The sequence below is a fragment of the Vigna unguiculata genome, chromosome 3 (genome assembly GCF_037176805.1).
Source record: "Vigna unguiculata cultivar grain cowpea cultivar isolate G323 ecotype 2 chromosome 3, ASM3717680v1, whole genome shotgun sequence".
Lineage (NCBI taxonomy): Eukaryota > Viridiplantae > Streptophyta > Magnoliopsida > Fabales > Fabaceae > Vigna > Vigna unguiculata.
This window is the reverse complement of record NC_140794.1, coordinates 52,183,044-52,204,498: the sequence shown is the minus strand read 5'-3', so window position 1 is coordinate 52,204,498 and position 21,455 is coordinate 52,183,044. Positions and strand designations below refer to the sequence as shown.

At 26.9% G+C, this 21,455-nt stretch overlaps 1 protein-coding gene across 4 annotated transcripts; it reads left to right on the top strand.

Moving 5' to 3' along the window:
• The first annotated feature begins 18,661 nt into the window (after positions 1–18,661).
• LOC114179580 (transcription factor bHLH19-like) lies at positions 18,662–21,455 on the top strand. Of its 4 annotated transcripts, none has more exons than XM_028065971.2 (5): positions 18,662–18,803; positions 19,067–19,137; positions 19,264–19,863; positions 20,382–20,741; positions 20,836–21,455. In XM_028065971.2, the coding sequence occupies exons 2-5, from the start codon at positions 19,090–19,092 to the stop codon at positions 20,908–20,910; spliced, it is 1,083 nt and encodes a 360-aa protein (XP_027921772.1). In that variant the 5' UTR covers positions 18,662–18,803; positions 19,067–19,089; the 3' UTR covers positions 20,911–21,455. The 4 variants fall into 4 exon arrangements, with proteins under 4 accessions (XP_027921772.1, XP_027921774.1, XP_027921773.1 ...); XM_028065973.2 differs by having other exon boundaries at positions 18,663–18,803; positions 19,067–19,128; XM_028065972.2 differs by lacking the exon at positions 18,662–18,803 and adding an exon at positions 18,810–18,988.

Genomic DNA, 21,455 nt, shown 5'->3' with positions numbered 1-21,455 from the left:
TATAAAAAGAGTAGTTGAAAATTAAAATGTCACCTAACATAACTTGACAAACAAATAAATTAAACATCAAAATTATTCAATCATTATTAAACATTATTATTGTATTTTTTTTAAATCAAATTGTCTGCATAATCAAAGTAGTAAATAATTATAATAAATAAATTATAAAAAAAATTAATAATGGGTTGTTGGTGGTGGATTATGAGTGAATCCATTTTCAAACTTTCTTGAATCCATTTAACATGCAGGTTAGTGAGTCAGGTTTAATTTAGTCCATCTTTAAAAAAGCTGAATTTTTTTTCAAAATACCTTCATCATGAACGATGAGGCTGGGATGGTTTGGGTTGGAATCCATTTTAATATCTTCAAGTCTAGCACCAAATGTTACACTATATGCATGTGCTCTCAAACACAAGCAACGCTCAACACAAATCATTACTGGAAAGTGACACTAAACTTAAAGTAAGTGGCGCGATCTTCCTTTATTCGCTTATATGGGCAATCTTCCTTTTTTCACTTATTATGTTTAGATTGATACATAGACCTAACTTTTATATTTCAACTTCAAAAATAAAATGTTTAGATTGACAAATATTATGACTTTAGTATGTGTTTGGATTACTGTTGAAAAAGTTTAGTTTGATTGAATGAAACTAAAACTTCATGCAACGGAAAAACATTAAAGGTGTTGCTTTGAATGCAATCACAGTTTGCACCTCTTTAATACTCACGGAATATTCATTTAAGTGGATTTTAACAATCCACCGATTTGTGCGGACAGAAACATAAATTTTTCATGTTTCTTTCTAACGATTTAAGAGCGAATGAGCATATAGATTTGCAGGATTAGATTAAATTCTCATCTCACACAAATGACATAGATTTGAAATGATATAGAGGACTTTTACAAATTTAACCTCGTCATCTCTTCTCCTTATATTTTTTATTTTTCTCATGATACATCAAATACTTATAATAATAAATATTTTTTTCTTTTCAAGAATACTTCATATATATATATATATATATATATATATATATATATATATATATATATATATATATATATATATAATAATAATAATAATAAATAAATAAATAAATAAATATAATAGAATAAATTAATAATAATATATGTATGATAATAATAATAATTATTAATATATATATATATATATGTAATAATTAATAATAATATAAATTATTAATTTCACTTTTAAATAATTACTATTATTATAAAAATAATAATAATAATAATAATTTAATGTAATATAATTTTTTATAATTATTTTATTAAAATTTATTAAATAATAATTTTTAAAATTTAATATTTTTTACTAATTTATTTCATAATATATATATATATATATATAATAATTAATAATATATATATATATGTATGTATAATAATTAATAATGTTAAATTTTAATGTTTTTATCTCATTTAATAATTATTTTATTTTATTTTACCATCAAGGGTGTTTTGGTGACCTTCAAATTTTATCTATTAAAATATTTTTTTTAATATATCATATCACTCAAGTCATTTACTAACTTTCATAAAATTTATTTCCAAATCCATTCAATTTATCCTCTAACTCCACTCAAAAAACACACATATCCATCCACTCAAATTTACACAAATCCATCTTCACGCTCCCCCTCAAATCCATTCATACAAAAGAACACAACCTCAATGAAACATTAAAAAAAAAAAAAAAAAGTTGTCAAACGAGTGTAACTTTCAATATTCTTCACGTGACTTTTGTGTGCTCAAGCGCTAATTCAAAAACACAAAAACACACTTGCACTATATTCGTTTGATAAGATTCTACTGCAGAGTGGATTTGGTAAGAGAGATATAAAGAAAATTTGGTGTTCTTTTAAAACAATTTGTAAAGATAAGGGCGTATGAATTTGTGAGATGGTTTAATAATACTATCTCACCTCTCATAAGATTTGCAGTGAATTGATAATAGTTTACGATATTATCCTTACCACATTTTTAAATTATCATACCTTTTAACATATTTTATCATTATTAATTATTATATATAAATATTATTAATAATAATTATTTTTATTATACATAAAAATATATATTATTACATTATTTATTAAATATACATATATATCTATATATATTATTTATTATTATAATTTATTTTTTATATATAAAATAAATTATAATATTAAATAATATATAATATAATTAAAATATTATTAAAAGTATAATAATTAATTATGCATATAAAATAAATGTTATTAATAATTAATATGTTTATAATAATTAATAATTACTGAAATCTTGTTAAAATATAATATATATATATATATATATAATTATTGATAATAATAATAATAATAATAATAATAATAATAATATATATATATAAATATGTATAATAATTCAAATATTTTTAAATTTTAATGTTTTTATCTCATTTAATAATTATTTTATTTTTTATCATCAAGAGCATTTTGGTAATTTTCATATTTTATCTATTAAAATAATTTTTTTATCTATCATATCACTTAAATCATTCACTAACTTCCATAAAATTTATCTCCAAATTCACTCACTTTACTCTCTAAATTCACTTAAAAGAACACACATATTCATCCACTCAATTTCACACAAATTCATCTTTACACTCTCCCTCAAATTTATCCCTACAAAGAAACACACCTTTAAACTTATTTACCATGTTTAGTCCCAAGTTATCAAACGACCATACAACATTACGTTTGCCAACCCGTAGGATTTCAGTTGGAATCGTCATATGATGTTTTTTATTGGCAAGAACCATTTTAACTTTTTGCATGCTCTCTTTGTAGTTTTGTCTCCATCTATTTGATGGTTTATTCTACTGTGTCACAGTTGAAAACTTCATGTGTTGAGCAGCTATAGAAAATTGATTGAGTATATCTTTGCCCTTCATACCAAAAGAATCAAGGAATCATGATCAAGCCATCTACTTCGGTGTCAACCTACACATGATATCATGCTTTTAATACTATTTGTCACATGTTTTCACTAAATACTGCAATTAATTTTTAAAATCAGACAAAAAGTAATGTACCCTAAAAAATATTAGTTTCATGACTCAAATGAATTAAAGAAATAAATAATAAATACGGTTATTATTTAATTCAGCGCACACGCACACCATAATGAATTTGGCCAACGGTTATAATGTATAATTAATTTCAATTAATAATGTACTAAGTGAAGGGGTTAGTCGTTTTAACAGATCTTATTAATAGAACTTACTTGATCTTTTGACGAAGAAGAATTGATTGTGAAATCGTTTTATTTTAAAATAATGGTTAAATCATGTTGGAGGTCCCATTTTTGTAACGAAATCTCAAGTAGGTCTCTCCATTTTTATTTAACTCAATTGAGTTCCTATTTTTGAAAATTCGTGGCAATCGGTTCCTTTCCGTTAGTTGTCTAGTAACGGTGCTAATTATATGTCACGTGTCAGCACGTGGTTTTTTTGATTTTTTTATAATTTTTTTAAAATTTTTTAAAATTTTTTAAATTTTTAATTTTTTTTATAATTTTTTAAAAAAATATATAATTGTCACGTGTCAATCTGACATTGTGCCACGTGGCAGAGACAATGTGATGTGACAGTGGCAGTGCCACGTGTCACTATTGAATGTGAAAAGTCTCAATGTAGTCTTTATATTTGTTATTTTGTCTCAATTTGGTCCCAATTTTGTTAAAACTTAATCAATTTCATCCTATATCAAATTTAAATTTTATATAAATTTTACAATGGTATTTTTATTATAGTTGATATTTTTAACAAAATTAAATTTATTTAAATGTATATTTTACACTGATATTTATTTAAATTTTAATTTAAATATTTATATATCCATAATTTATAGATAAATATTAGAGCTTTTTTAAAAATAAAAACTTTATAAATTCAAATATAAAATTTAAAAAAAAAATTATAACAATTCCAACATTTGTCAATATTAGAAGTATAAAAATTATTGACATATAAATATTTGAAACAATATTTAAATAAAGTTCAATGCAAAATATATATTTAAATAAACTTAATTTTGTTAAAAATATCAATTATAATAAAAATACTATTGTAAATTTATATAAAAATTAGATTTGATATAGGGATGAAATTGATTTAGTTTTAAAAAAATAGGGACCAAATTGAAACAAAATAATAAATACAGGGACTACATTGGGACTTTTGACATCCAATAGTGACACGTGGCACTGCCACTGCCAGATCACACCGTCTTTGACACGTGGCACAATGTCAGATTGACACGTGACAATTTGAATTTAAAAAAAAAAATTTAAATTTAAAAAATTTTAAAAGAACCACGTGCTCACACGTGACACATAATTAACACCGTTACTGGACAACTAACGGAAAGAAACTAATTGCAACAAATTTTAAAAAATAGAGACTCAATTGAGTAAAATGAAAATAGGGGGACCTACTTGAAATTTTGATAAAAAAATGAGACCTCTATGATTTAACGTGAAATAATTAAACTTTCATGTTTAGAATAAAATTTTGTAGAAGGACTTCTCGCTTAATAATTGCAATTGTACTGAAATACTAATATTATAACTTTACGCGTAAAAATATTCCTTCAAATAAAAAAAATAAAAAAAATCAGCACTATTTTCCCCAACACCTTAGTCATCTGATATCCATGTATTGATACTTTTATGGTAATTTTACTCACTAATCTAGTTTTTGTACGGTTTTTAATTAATTTTCGATGAAGATATACTTTTTTTATGCTTCAATACCATTGGTATATTTTAGGATGGTTGTTTCTTCACATTGCAACAACATCTTATAAAAGATTTGATTCTTAATAAAGACAAAAACGTATTTAAAGTAATAAATTTTACCAACTTGATCATTTTCAGCAGTGTGCCTTAAAACCAGGAAAGATAAAGAAATTTTCTGGGCACATGCATAAAAAATCTCTCATCCTATATTTCTCGATCAATTTTAATGTAAATTATTAATTAATGTATTACTTTTTTTTAAATCAATAATCTATACTAAACCGTATAAAAAGAATAAAAGATAAGAGTGAAGAAATCTGAGTCAAAATACAATTTTAATTTTTATTCAAAACAAAACGACTTGGACCAACAATACTTCCTTCTTTTCTTTTTCTTGTTGCATCCTTATAGCTGTGATGGAATGATAGTTTTACTTTCTTTCTTTTTTCTCCCGTATTCAGTCCTATACCCAACGGCTACACGCCTCTTTACTCCATTGTCACCCACAAATTTACTGTAAGGAGGTATATTCGATGAAATATTAGAGATGTCAAAATGAGTTTTGATTTGTGAACTAACCTGATTCATTACGGATTTGAGGCGGGTTAGATTGAGGAAAATTTATTTTTTTCAAAAGTAGATTGAATTCAACCCGACTCACTTAACCAACGAGTTAAACGGGTTCGAGCCGGGTTGAAGGTGGGTTGATCCACTTAACCCATCAACATTTTTTTACAATTTTTTTTAATAATTATTTACAACTCCTAATTATTTAAGTGCACAATTTTATATTTTTAAATACTAGAATATTACTCAATAATATTTGAATAGTTTGAATGTTTAATTAATTTGATTATCAAGTTATATGCATTAATACTTTAATCTTTAAATATAATCTTCATAGTAAATTATTCAAGCAACCGTCTTACAAACAAATTTTTTTAAATTAGCATGACAAAAATGTGTAGTTTTTTTACTTAGATGTTGTTGAATAGCATAATAGAAAATGTGAAATATTAGCTTCTTGGATTATTTGGATACTTTCTTGGAAACAATTCATCATATATTGGTAGTGAGCATGATGAAGACATTGGTTCTTTATTTTACTGTGATTGTCATATCGTTGATTGCTTAAAAAATTATTTAAATATTTGGATACTTACAAATAAATAAATAATTTTTTTATGTGGGTTGGTGAGTCAACCCACTTAACCCACCAACCCGTGGTGGGTTGAGTCGGGTTACAAAATTTTTGGTTTACCATAAAGTGAGCTGGATTGGATTTATTCATTTTCAACCTGGCTCATGGTGAGCCAACTCGTGTGAGTGGGTTGACTCCATTTGACATGCCTACGAAATACATTATAGATTGCATATTTTGGAATGTAGTATTTGAATACATTTCGGGTGGTGCATTCCATAATATATTTTTTTAATTTCAAAATCATTTCGAGATGTGCCTTCTACAATGTAGTTTTTCTTTAAATACATAATTCAAAATATATTTTTAGATTGAAAAATGTTTCAAAATGAACATTCTGAAAAGAATTTTAATGTATAGTGAATCTTTGTTTAAGTCCGCACTCACTTAAGTCCACATCCCCCTAAAACCACATTTGGAAAGGAAAAATTTTGGATCAATAATTTTGTAACTTTACTTTCAGAAAAGATCAGATGAAAACGTTTGTCTTTACATTATGTTACATATGTATATATATATATATATATATATATATATATATATATATATATATATATATATATATATATATATATATATATATATATAGATATAGATATAAATATAGATATATAGATATATAGAGAGAGAGTATATGATTAAAATAAAATAATAAGTTCTTCCTCTTATAACTTACATCTTAAATTTATCATATATTTTATATCTCTCATATTTTCACAAATTCTAAAAATTCTAAACACTCATAATATTTCATTGTGTAATTATACAACTCATAATATCTCATATTATAATATAGGTTTAATTATGCCTTTTGGTCCCCATTTTGGAGTCAAAATCTCAAAATGGTATCCAAATTTTTAAAAGTCTCAAATTGATTCCTTTTTTGTTAAAACGTCTCAAGTTTGCCTTTTCTGTTAAGTCAAGTTTGATGCCGTTAGAGGGAGTGCCACGTGTCAGTTCCTCGATTTTTTTTAATTTTTTGATTTTTTTTATTTTTGAATTTTTTTTATTTTTTTATTTTTTTTTTTAAAATCAAAAAATTTGTCACGTGTCAAGCTGTCATCGTGCCACATGGCAGTGACAGAGTGATGTGGCAGTGACAATGACACGTGTCAGTATTATGCTAGGTGTCATTTTCTTAGTCTCAATTTGGTGCCTTTATTTTAATTTATTTCAATTTAGTCTCAATTTTTGTAAAAATTAACAATTTTGTCCCTCTCCAAATTGAAATCAAATTTAATTTCTATGTAAATGTACACAAATATTTCCATCAAAATTGAAATTTCAAGTAAATATTTTTAACCAAATTAAGTTCATTTAATTAATAGTTTACATTGAACTTTATTTAAAATTGTTTTAAAGTTGTTAATAGAAAATAATGTTAATAGAAAAAAATTCATAAATTAACTAGTTCATGTAACAATAAAACACATATAAATTTAAACAATTTTAAGTAAAGTTGAATGTGAAACACAATTTTAAATAAACTTAGCTATGTTAAAAATGTATAATAAAAATATCAATTTGAATAAAAATATCAAATTTAGTAAAAATATTTGTATAACATTTATATAAAATTAATTTTTGTTTCAATTTGGAGAGGGACAAAATTACTAATTTTTACAAAAATTGGAACTAAATTGAGACAAATTAAAATAAAGGAACCAAATTGAGACTAAGGAAATGACACCTAGCATAATACAGACACGTGTCACTTTCACTGCCACATCACTCTGTCACTGCCACGTGGCACGATGACAGTTGACAGCTTGACACGTGGCAATTTTATGATTTTTTTAAAAAAATCAAAAAAAGAATAAAAAAAATTCAAAAAATCGAGGAATTAACACGTGACACTCCCTCTAACGACGTCAACCTTGACTTAACAGAAAGGACAAACTTGAGATGTTTTAACAAAAAAGGGGACCAATTTGAAACTTTAAAAAATTTGGGTACCATTTTGAGATTTTGATTCCAAAATGGGAACCAAAGACATAATTAAACCTATAATATAACTTTCAAAATTTTATAACAAACTCTCAGGATGAAGATGCGAACTTAAGTGAATGGTTATTTTATTTTACGATACATATATTGGAACTTGTTTCCAAATTTGACAAATATTATGAATTGCGAGGTCCAAAATTCATTAAGAAAACAAGGAGTAGAGTAATTTTTACCTTCTTTTTATAATTTGAACGAGGGACAATTTGGGGTTAGTGGGTCTTATAGGGTGCAGGAAGAAAAGTAGGAGGTGCGGAAAGAAATAGCCCAAAGCAAAAATAATTGGGTAAAACAACACTAACAGATATAAAGGGTCTCCAATATCACTTCATATAAAAGATCTGGGGAATGACTTGGTGTACCTTACTATTTTTTCTCCTGCACCCTGACACTTCAGGAATTAATTTTCCGGAATACAAAAATAGTTCCGAAATTATTTTCGGGTATAGCAATCAGCCCTCTCTATTACGGAAAAAACAAAATTTCGGTAATTGTTTTGATGGGGTGGATGAAAAAATTTGTGTGGATGCAGGGAGCAACACCCAATTATAAATTACTCCTATGTATTACTGTATAGTTATTTTATTTATACATCTGTATAAAAAGTGACCAGAGCAATTCATTGTCCAAAGTCAATTGCTACACAAATTCAAAAAGTTTATACTTTTTTTTTGTACTTTTCTTTTTCTTTTTAAAGAAGGTAATCATGATAATAAATATAATAACATTATAGAATAAAATATAATATTTTGGAGGAATGTCTTGAATTTGCACGTGATAAAGGAGGACAAAGAGAAAAAGTTGGGCTGATACAAGGACAAGACAGAAAGTTGAGTATTAATTTTTTATTTACAAATTTAATAAACCTGGACCAAACCAATAACAAATTGCTTTACTATTAGATATTAAGTATAGAGTTTTATAAAATAATTATAGATTTTTATATAATTATTTAGTTAAAGTAAGTTAATTACAATAGAATTATATATGATTATATTATATATGAATTTTTAGTAAGAACAACGTACTTTTCTTTTCTATAACATCATTTTATTGATTTGTATACCCCACTCCAAATTGAATCAACTCATTTTTTTTTTGTTTTGTTTGGGTTGCAAGACATTTATAAATGAAACAATAAAATATAGCTGGTTTAATTTATTTTATTGAAAATATTATTGAACATTTCTAGTTTAGTGCGGTGTAAATAGGATGAAAATCTTGTTGAAAATGGTCGGACGTAAACTACCTTCCAACCACTTTGTTTCTTTTCTTGATCTCTCTTTTAGTTTTTTATGTTTCTTTTTAATGACACACTTCTAATTTTTATTTTATTTCTGACATCTTTTCACGGATTTATTTACACTCAGCCAAAAAATAATTAAAGTTTATTTTTTGTTTTATTTATTAAAAGTGATACTAGACGTTTGAAAAATGTATTGAAATTAAGAAATAAATAAATATAAACCAATATGCGATGTTAAATTAATCTATTTATAATTAAATTAATCTACAATAAAGTATTATTTTAGAATTATTTTTCCTTAAAAGTCATGTTATATTTTTATAGTCACTTAAATCCACGTTAGCAATTTTCGGGAAAATGTTAAATAAAAGTATATGCATTCAACAATATCCTAAAGACATGAGTAACATACATATAATAATATAAATTGTGATTTGACAAAGTTATCTCTCCGTACGAAACAATTCTAGATAACTATTTTTGTTTATTATGATAAATAAGAATATCTAATTATAAAATTTAAATACATTTTTAGTAGTATGTACTTTTTTAGTTTTTGTAAAAATGTTTTGCAATTTTAAATCTCTAATATTTTCAAACATTTCCTTTTTAGCTTTTATTTAAATCATGGTCATGCTAAAATTAAAAAATATATTAATTAATGTAATTAAGATAAAAATATTTTAAATTAAAATTATTATTACCATTATTATAATTTTAACATCAAACTAATTAAATTAATTAATATTTTATATGGGATGTGAAATGTTTGTTCAAGAACATGTGAGACTTGTATTTACCAACATATTGAATAAAATGAGAAAGAGAGTAGTAGAAAAGTAATATAAAAATAAAAAGTTATATTTCGAGTTGTCATCATAACTCAATGAGTCTCTTGAACACATTGAATAAAATGAGAAAAGAGAGCAATGAAAAGTATTATAAAAATAAAAAGTTATATTTTGAGTTGTCATCATAATTCAATGAGTCTCTTGGGTGTATAGGGGCTTGGGGTGTTATTGAAGGGTTTGTCTATTGAGCATTTATGAATGTAGGTCCTGGGCTAGTGAACCACACTAAATTTCTTCCATGTTTTTATTTATATTTTTGCTCTTATTTGTAGGTATGCTTCAGCTTGAAAAAATTATTTTCTTATTACGATATAAAAATGGTATCAAAATCATATAAGAAAATGAGAAAGTTGAACATGTAAGAAAGACGACTCATAAATCCATTGTCTTAAGATTTTTTTTGTTAGAAGTGATGTTAATTTCTTATAAGGGTTGGACTCAATTTCATTAGTATTATTTATCTTCATAATAAACCCTCTTTCTAAAGTCCCATAAGCAACCCTCTCCTTCTCCATTTTTTTTATTGTCCATTCACCTTTTTATGGAGACATTGCTTCCCCAACTAAAATAAATTTCCTCATATTAAATGTTTTCCTCATGGATTCTTATAAGTGTTCATGTTAAGTATAATCCACATGTATTTTAGCACTTATCTTGGATGATTATATTGCATATTACTTTTAATCTAATTGTCTTGATTTAAAGATGACAAATTTTACAATTTTCTTCTCTTACTTTTTATATAAATCTTATCACACTCATAATTCTTATTCACATATATAAATCTTCACAAAGTCATATCTTTCATTCACACTCATCTTCTTTCCCCATATTCATTTCCTTCATTTACACTCATCTTTTTCATCAACGCATATCTCTTTCATCTACATTTTTTTCCTTATCTCCTTCATCCACATTTTTGACCTCATCTCTTTAATCCACATTCTTCTATTCACATTCTTCATTCATATTCATCAATTTCACCAACATTCACCTCCTCCATACATATTTATTTACAATCATCTCATTCATCCATTACAACTTTTTTTCATTTATATTTGTTGCATATAGAAGTATTATTCATTTTTTTAAATTACTTTCATTAGTGTTAACCACACCGATACAAATTATCACGAAATTAAAAAATATATATATAAATGAAAAAATGTAATATACAATGTAAATGAAAAAAACATGGATTTAGTTTTAACACTAAATCTATGTTTTTCTTAGTATCATTTCTTTATCTAAAAAGGTACATAATAAAAAATCACGCACACGTTAAATATATGAAAAGATATGAAGAAATTACAATAAAACATATAAAAGAATTAATGATCTCAATTAAATCAAATAATCATGTCTATTTAATATATGAAAATCTTAGTTCCAATAGAATAATCTCGATACATCTTGTCTTCCTTTTTCTCAATAAAAGTTCAATTGAGATTTTGAAAATATAACACATTATTACAAGACCAATAAAATATATACCCATTCGGAATACCTAAGTTTAATATAATGGACATAGTTAAATATGTTTAATTTAATAACTTAATTACATGTTTTAGTTTTCAATTAATATCATTCTTTATCATTTAATTGTTTGAACAGTTAAAGTATAAATGGATCTATGAGTAACATCATGATATGACATGTAAAGATAAAAAGTTAATCCTAGGTACGTATACCTACTTTTTTAACTTACAGTTCTGCTATTACTCTCGTCCTTTGTCGCTCTCACTGAAAAGCTAATCACCCAAAAAAAATGCCCAGCAAATTGCCATGTTTTAGTTCATCGTTTTTCGAACAATGGGCACAACACAACAACATAAGCGAGTAGAAGATCTTCATTTCAGCACTCCACGCTTGACCTTGTTTTGCTACTACGCGGCGTCACGCATCTTCCCCACATTTTCATTTTCACCTGCTCCTCATTGTCGTACACCGCTACTGTACTTTTGGACCTTCAAAATCAAGAACAAAATTTTTAATAATTCTTACTTATGCTGTGGGACCCTGCACCTTCCGTACCCATAACTTTTCTGGAAATTTCCAAAATCAACAATAATGCCCCATGCATCCCTTTAGGGTTTACAATTATCACTGTTGTCCCTTCTTTTTCTCCCGTCTCAAACAAAGAAATGGTGGTCGATCTCAAAGAGTCAAAACTGCGTTTATTTTAACACTTGAGTCTGTGTCAACAAAATACAGAAAAGAAAAGTGGGACGAGAAAACAAAGCAAAAAGACAAACGCGTTTCAGAGCCACCAAAGATCGTAGAGAAAGTGGTAAAAGAAAAAAGGGAGTTTGTTTATTATTGTGAACATACATTGTCAACCAACACGATAGTGAAGGTTAATTAAAATATGTATGGGCTGATTTGGAGCGGAAAATCAGCATTTCCTGATTCGTTGATAAGCTTGATTAATCGATTAATTAATTAAAGTAGACGATGATGAACGTGTAAACACAGTTGGGCTTGGGAAGGAAAAATGAAAAATGAAAAGTATTAGTAATTAATGAATGTTTAAAAGGATAAAGAAAATAGTTGTTGGAGAAGATGTTGCAATTCCCGATTGATGGGAAGGAGAGTGAAAAGGTGAGTCATCCTCATTGTTAATCGAAAATGGTGATGCGATGATCCGTTGGTAACGGCAGGTACTTTGGGTCAACAACCATCTACAGTTATTAAGTCTACTGTTTATTATCACTGTTCAATCTTTGTCAATGCTTCTAGAATCAAAAACAATTTAACAAATTTCTTTTTTATTTCTACTTTTCACAACTCTTTCGATCCCTTCCAGATTACGGTACACACAATATACCGAAATAATTCACACTTTGGATAATTTTAACTAAACCTATTAAGTGAAAATGAAGAATTCATAATTCAAAATTAAAGATTTCATTTCATAATACGTAACAAAAGAATTAAAACACCACAAAATAAATTTACAATTCTCATTTTTACTTTACAAAAAGATTTTTGTTTTCAACTTGGTCTGACTCAACCGCTTCATAAACTACACTCACTTGAAAATTTGAAATCTTTTTAATTCTTCTAAATTATGATATTACATTTATACCTATATATATATATATATATATATATATATAAATACCTCCCTTTGATGTCCATATTTTTTTTTTCAGTTTTACCCTTTAAATAAAAGGATTTAAATTAATATCATTTTACCAATTTTAATTTTCAAATAACTTTTTTTTTTAATTTAACAACTTTTTTTCAGTTTAACTATTTTTTAAATTTAATAAATAAATAAAAACTCCTTATAATCAAATTATGAATAATATTTATATTTAATTTTATAATTATAATCATAAAAACATTATTATCAAGTTATTATTTTTTACTATAATAGAAAATTGAATATATATATATATATATATATATATATATATATATATATATATATATATATATATATATATATATATATATATATATATATATATATATATATATATATACACACGAATATCACATGTATTTCTACTGATCAATAGTAATATTAATTAAAAATAGAAGCCGTTAACACACAACAATATGCTATCTCATTAAATGATAAAAATAAAAATGAAAACCATATTTACGACGGCTACAAAAAAAATAATATATCAATATGATTAATATATATATATATATATATATATATATATATATATATATATAAACAAAAACAAAAAGTAACATATTTCAAGAATAGAAAAAAGAAATACTTATTTTTGTTAAATTAAATATATAATATATCAAGACTAAAAATTCATTTGCTAAAAGAAATAAAAATTATCTTAAATTAACATTATTTTAAGGATTTAGAAAAGACTCGGATTAAGATTTCAAAAGAATTTTTATGTAAATATTTATGTAAAAAATACATTATATTAAAGTAATTGTTTTATCTGATATAAATAAATTTGGTGGTATTTAATTAGGATAATTAATATGTTTTAAGGAAGGTAATAAAATCTTATATTATGATTAAGATTCTTTTATAATTGAAAATATACCAATTTTAATGGATTATTTTCTAAAAAGGTTAATGAACTTCGTGTTGCACTTTTACTGATAAGATACATAGTATTCACATAAACTAAATAATCTTACTGAAACTCACGACTAATCTCTCTTTCTTTTTCTACTAGTTGTGAGGCCTTTTTTTTTCCTCTTATTATTTCATATAATTTCTGTTCTCTTCATTCAAGACGATATAGACATTTTGAGGCTCCAGAACATCAAATATTTGAGTTTGCGACCTTTGAAAGTTGTAATTCATTTGCTCAATATAGAACTCACACATGGCTTATCATCAAGTTGAATAAATGAACACGGAGACACCATAGTAACAGACATGACTCCAAATAAGTCTGCCTACAATCTATTAAGCCATTTCAAACAACACTTTCAATACATATCCTCCATTAATAATTAATAATAAATAAATTCCAAATATTAATACACATGAATAAAACAAATAAGCAAAAGTAAAAAAAAAAAAAAAAGCAAGGAAAAAACAATTCTATTTATTTATTACATATTTTTCTTATTTTCGGTTTCTATTCCACTCCCTCGATTTCTTTTCTTTCAACCGGACAAAAAATTTGGTTAATTTACTTAGAGTTAAATATGTTTTTGTCCTTTAACTTTTAGTAAATTTTGAAATTAGTCTATTTTAAAATTTTGGACCAATTTAGTCCTCTATCTCTTAAAATACGTGGATTTAATCTTTTTAATCAAATTTTGTTAAGTTTATTTGACATTTCAAGCGCGTTTCATAGTATTTGACTTAACATTAAAACAAAAATGTATCAAACAATATAAATAACTCAAATACAATTCTCAAATGCGTACGAAACATTAAATAAAGCTAATAAAATCTGATTAAAAGACTAAATTCACGTGTTTCGAGAGATTAATAACTAAATTGGTCCAAAATTTCGAAATTGACTCATTCCAAAATTCACTAAAAGTTAAGGAAAAAAAACATATTTAACCCATTTACTTAATAATATTCGATTTATATGTAATTATATTAATTATTGCCAAATAATGAATGTATATAAAGAGTAACAATAATAATTAAAATTTTAAAATTTTCAATGTTCATAAGAAAATATATAATTCATAACATTTATTAATTACAGATTAAAATAATTATTCACATTTCGATAGTGCGTGAGATAGTTAGTTTTTAATAAAAGCAAACAAAATAAAACTAGAACAATATCTAACAATTAAAAATGAAAAAACAAATTGAATTGCAAAAAGGATATTCTTAAGAATGAGTAATTCACTTCATAGTCCTTAGTACAATTAATCCAATTACAGTTCCTTAAAACATGTGCCTACAGGGAGTTGATCTATCTTAAAAAAAAAATTAAGAATGATTGAAACACGAAAGTAGAGAAGCTAGCCTGTAAAGATCTTGCCAAGATATTCGCGGGTCAACTGGAAACAAACACAGACACCGTAAGTCAAATACATGTTATTCACGTGTTCTTTTAATGCAACAACGCAACCACATATCTCACCTTTCTCTTTATTTATTTATACCCGTACACGTCTTTTTATTTAATTTTAATTCTCTGTTGTTTTTAGAATACAAATTTTATAATTTTAATTATTAAATTATATGATTTTATTTCAATTATATATACAAAATTCCATAATATAAATAATTTTAGATAATTATATAATTTTGTAATAAAATGGGCTTATATATATATATATATATATATATATATATATATATATATATCATACATTAGCATAAAGTTAACGGATAAACTATTAAACATATTTTTCAATTGAATATTTTATAATTGTTTAAATTTAATATTTATAAAATTTAAACAGAATAAATTTGTTTATGGAGGATAAATTGGCATAATTCACTACTCGTAATGGAATAAGAATATGCCTTCTATATACACAAAAACATTTTGTAACTTACACCAAATTAAATTAGACAACGACTAAATAAGTGTGGCTTAAATAATAAACAATATTTTATAAATGTTGTATAAATATCATAAAATATCATGATTATATAATTGTTACTTTAAATTATGTAAACAAAACCAGTAAAAATATGTGGTCTAAAAATATAGGTGAGGTCTAAAATCAACCTGAACAACTATTGTCTATTATGATGATTTTAAGCAACGGTTTTAAAAGTATTATCGTAATAAAAAACGTTGTTTATTACCTAAAACTATACTCATCTATATCACGCCTAAAAAACTGTAGTCTAATATTTAGATCACGATTTTTATAATTTACATAACAATTTAATATTGTTGTGTAAAGTGATTTTTGTTGTAATAATACTATATTTTTTAACAAATATATATATATATATATATATATATATATATATCTATATATATAAACACGACTTCTATGTTGTGAAAATTTAAAAATTGAAATCTGATTAATGTAACACTTCTTCTTTAAGATAATCTAATAATTTTTCAAGAATTATATCAAAATGGTAAATTTTCAAAACAAAACTCCATTCAAACTAGGATTAAAGTCTTCAGAGGAAAATAAAATGAAAATTTGTAATTTTTTCATATAATTTATCTTAAATTTTATTTTTAAACTAATATATAAAAAATTAAAATGTATAGAGAAGTTTGTTTCATTTTTTTCTTATTTTTTTCTTTCATAAACTCTTACGAGGGAGCTTGTAAATAAATATTTCTAATATGAAAGGCAATGTGAGTGTATAGGATTCCAAAAAGATTAGATTTTACACATCAGATCCAATAAGACTTGCTAGGAAAATACTAACACCTTCTGACGAGTCAAATATTTCAAAAGCTCTTAAGGAAACCATTTTTAGAAAAGTAATGGACTTTGAAGGTGTGAAACGTAGAAGTTTTTACAACAATACATGTCAGAATTACCTAACTTCAAATCCATTTTTCTGAAGTAAATGTTTGCAACGACCCCATCTTACATAACCTACAAGTACAAGCATCAACACACATCCACATCTTAGTCATAATATTTTGTATTTTTAATCAATAAAGATAATTGAAATTTTAAAAAATATTATTTAAATATGCGTTTAGCTTATAATATAAAAAAATTATAAATAAATCTAAGTCAATTTGAAGTTTAAGGTAATATCCGCTCTTGAAACACCTATCTTTATATAATATTGTTTTTAAATAATTTCTTAACTGGTCATGAGATGAAAACTATATAGTTTTTAAATTTCAACTGTTAAGCAATAAAGAACTTTTAGTGAGAGCAGTGAGATAAATTCCTAATTGAGATTGAGAAATATGAGTATTCATTTTTAACCTTTTTTCCTTTCATCTAAAAAAAGTTAATGTCAATATTTTAATGTGAAGTATCCTAAAATCATGTTATTAGAACATAAAAAGTATTGTTGGCTTTGAAATCTCACTTTTATTGGATTTTGGCCTTAAAATTTATTTCGGTAATTTTTATTTTCAAAGAAACCAATATGATATTGCATGACACTCCTTCCTAATTGTTTGGAAATGCTTTTGGACTTGGATTGAAATTAAAATTCCACAAGCTACGTCCTTTATTCCAAACAAAGCGACCCGTAATTTCCCAGAATACTTAAGTTGAACCGACATAAGTTTTTTTTTTATGTAATCATCACTTCAAGGGTTTTTCTTAAGCTCGTGACGTGGAAAAACAAATACTCTTGTCACTATTGATTTGTAATTATCAACGAGCAAAGCAGTCAATGATTGAAATTTCTTCGAGTAATAAATAAGTTCAACATGTGGCAAGAATCGTGAAATTTCTTATATATAGTTAAACTTGAAACAATATTAAAAACGTTTATTGTAATAATATACAGTGACTAACTTTTACTAAACATCTAACAGTAAATAAAAAGATAAAAACAGTAACTCTTAAAGTTTACCCACTGTTTGTCATTTTACCCATCCAAAATATAATAAAAGGTTTTAAAATCATTATTTAATTTTCAAACTACTTATACTCCCTTCCTTTGGCATACGGTCCAATCTCATATTTTTATAACCACATGAGTTTGAATATTTGTGTGAAAATCTTATTTGTTGATAATGTGCTGTCTTATTAAAATTAATTAAATTTGAGAAACATATTTCTCTAACTTTATATATTCCTGAAAACATAAAATTTATCTTATATCAAACATAGTCGAGTAGCAGATGTAGAGACTACTTGATAATGCTGACAGTCTTGATACATTATCGACACCTTCAAAAGATATTATCGGAAGAATTTGATGTATGAAATAATTAGTACGATAGATAAATTGTTTATTGGAATGACACGTTTGATAACATGGCAATGATATAAAAAAATCACACGTCACAGAGGGTTCAATTAAGTTTTTTGGGTTTGGCAACGGAGAAATTATTGACGTGGCTAACCTGACCCAACAAACAAAGCCACGGATAGAAGAACCCACAATTTGACCAACATAGCTAGCTGTGAGAGTGCCCCCACTTTCAGACAGTATGAACTAACCCAAGAAAAAGGGATTAACATATTCACACGCCTCTCTTCAGAAGCGGGTGCCAAGCGTGTACGTGCCCCTTTATAAAACACTCTCACTTCCACCCATTTCGTTCAACGTTCCTCTCATCAACAAACACTTCACCGTCCTCTTCTTCTTCTTCTTCTTCTTCTGCCTTTCTTTCTTCAATCAAGGTAACCTTTTCTGTCTTCTTTCCCAAACACGTCACTATCTCCTTGCACCCCATTTCTCCATCGTCAACCAATTTTTCACACTCCTTCTCATACCTCATAATTCTGGGTTTTAAAAACTAGACCATCTTCTATGTTCTATTACTTCACTTTTTTCTAATTCTAAACTTAAACTTCAGTTCATCTGGGTAATGATATCTTAAAGTTCAAGGCTCTACTACATATCTCTTCCGTGGTTTTGATTATCTCTCTGTTCTCATTTTCAGTGCGTGCTATAACGAGGTGAAGGATGACCCAAATCTCATCGACCGTGTACTTGCCTGACTTTGTAAGCACAGTGTGTACTCAACTCAGCCATCATAACCTTGGATTTGAAGGAAACTAACTAATCACAAATATATAATTCATGAACTCTTGACTCTTACCTTACCATTTTTTTTTTTTAATTTTTTTGCATCAACAGGGAATGGAGGACCCCACTTTGTTTCATCAATACCCGATGGATTCCTTTCCATTCCAGCTCGATGATTTTGACTTTGAGTCCTTCTCCGCGTCCCCAAAGGGTTCTTCCTCTCACAAGCGCTTGAGCTCCGAAAGCACACAAAACTCTTCCCTCACTCAAAGTCCTGAAACTTCCGTTGCTCCACCAAGACCAACAAAGCAACCCAAGACTACTATGAGTACCTGGACTGCTTACGGCACTGACATCATAGCTCCCAAGGCTGCTTCCTCTTCGTCCTCCAAAATCATCTCCTTTGACAAATCCAATGCCTCTTCTGTTTCTTCTCAACAATTCTACAAACTAGATGCTGCAAAACCGCTGAAGAAGCCTAAAATTGAAACTGGGTATGGTGAGAACCTGGATTTTTCTGCTGTGGCTTCTCAAAGTTTCTATGACAACAATAGTTTTCTAGACTATGATAAGCAAGAGAAAAAGGCTGCAGCTACAATGGCTAGAAACCCAACCCAAGCTCAAGATCACGTCATAGCCGAAAGAAAACGAAGGGAAAAGCTCAGCCAGAGGTTCATTGCTCTTTCGGCCTTAGTTCCTGGACTCAAGAAGGTACCATTTGTAAAACTTCTTGCGTGGTTTTCTTTTTCTTTTTGTATACAATTTAGCAGCAACAAGATTTTAACTTGGGACTTCACAAAAATTAGACTAGGTCCATTCTAATTTCATGCATGCTCCCTACAGGTTAAACACAAAGTTCTTAATTGTACTCCCCGTCACAGTAACTGCTTTTGCAATTACAGTAATCACAGAAAGTTATGAACAAACGTGGCTGATGCAGTTATAATTATGGTTACTGAAACCTCCAAAATATTGTGGCTTGATTTGAAACCTTGCACACCTGAAATACATATCTTCTACTTTAACTGGGTGCAGTTAACAACTAAAATCCAATTATAGGGTGAAAAATCTAGTGATGAAAATTTGTTTGTTTTTTCATACAGCTTATTTTGTCACTAATCTTAAAATTAATTTCACGCAGAAACAATTTGATATGAATGGGCTATGTATAATCGTTATCATGTTTTACGAGAATATTCTTTCTTATTTAACAATGAATACGCATGCAGACAGACAAGGCTACCGTCCTGGAAGATGCTATAAAGTACGTGAAACAATTACAAGAACGGGTAAAGATTCTGGAGGAACAAACTGTGGATAAAACAGTCGAATCTGCAGTGTTTGTGAAGAGATCTGTTGTCTTCGCCGGAGATGACAGCTCCTACTCCGGTGAAAACTCTGACCAGTCACTCCCCGAAATCGAAGCAAGAATTTCTGGTAAAGAGGTACTCGTCAGGCTCCATTGCGACAAACACAGTGGACGAACAGGTGCTATACTAAGGGAATTAGAGAAGCATAATCTCACAGTTCAGAGTAGCAGCTTTTTACCCTTTGGAAATAACACTCTTGACATAACTATTGTTGCTAAGGTAAATATACTAACTTCAATCTTTAAAGAATCATCTTCAGTATCTTTGCATGTTACACAACTAATTCTTATTTATTAATTGTGTTTTTGTTTAGATGGAGAAGGACTACTGCTTGACTGCGAAAGATCTCATAAGAAGCTTAAGTCAGTGTCTGAGGCAGCTTTCATAGGGAACAATTAACCAGTTCAAGCATCCACTGATGTAGCCACATTAATTTGTTGTTGTGCATCCTTCACTATATAGGAAAAGAGCTTAATAAAGAGAGTTTTTATCGCAGTGCTTTCTTTTTCCCTAGTCCATTTTCTGGATTTGGGAGTAGCATATCAATGGCCTGCGACTGTTAATTAGTGTCTCCTCCAATGTACCTTAGTTTACTTGGGTCTGTTTTTCTGTAGAGTTCAAGATGATGCCATGTTTTTTTTTTTCTCCACAGTTTTTGCGTAGTTGATTGATTAACTACGTTAATACACACCCCATAGTGGCATTTTGAAATCTCTACATCTGTTGTTTATGTTTTTCTAAAGAGGGTTTTTTTAGAGGATTTGACCATGACCTCTTTCGTTCCTCTTTCGCTTTGTGAACAGGGTCCAGTTTCCTTGAAAAGCAATGTTGGCAGCATTTATTTTATATTCTTCCATGTCGGATTGTGATGATCACTTCTGTATAAGATTATTATTGTTAATTACTAAATGTCCGAGTTCATTATTTCGTTTA

What these genes read in the sequence shown, in the direction of transcription:
- LOC114179580 (XM_028065971.2), top strand. Translation starts at nt 19,090, where the DNA reads ATGACCCAAATCTCATCGACCGTGTACTTGCCTGACTTTGTAAGCACA. An exon ending in TGCCTGACTTTGTAAGCACA is followed by an intron (nt 19,138 to 19,263) that starts GTGTGTACTCAA and finishes TTGCATCAACAG; the next exon opens with GGAATGGAGGACCCCACTTT. An exon ending in ACATAACTATTGTTGCTAAG is followed by an intron (nt 20,742 to 20,835) that starts GTAAATATACTA and finishes GTTTTTGTTTAG; the next exon opens with ATGGAGAAGGACTACTGCTT.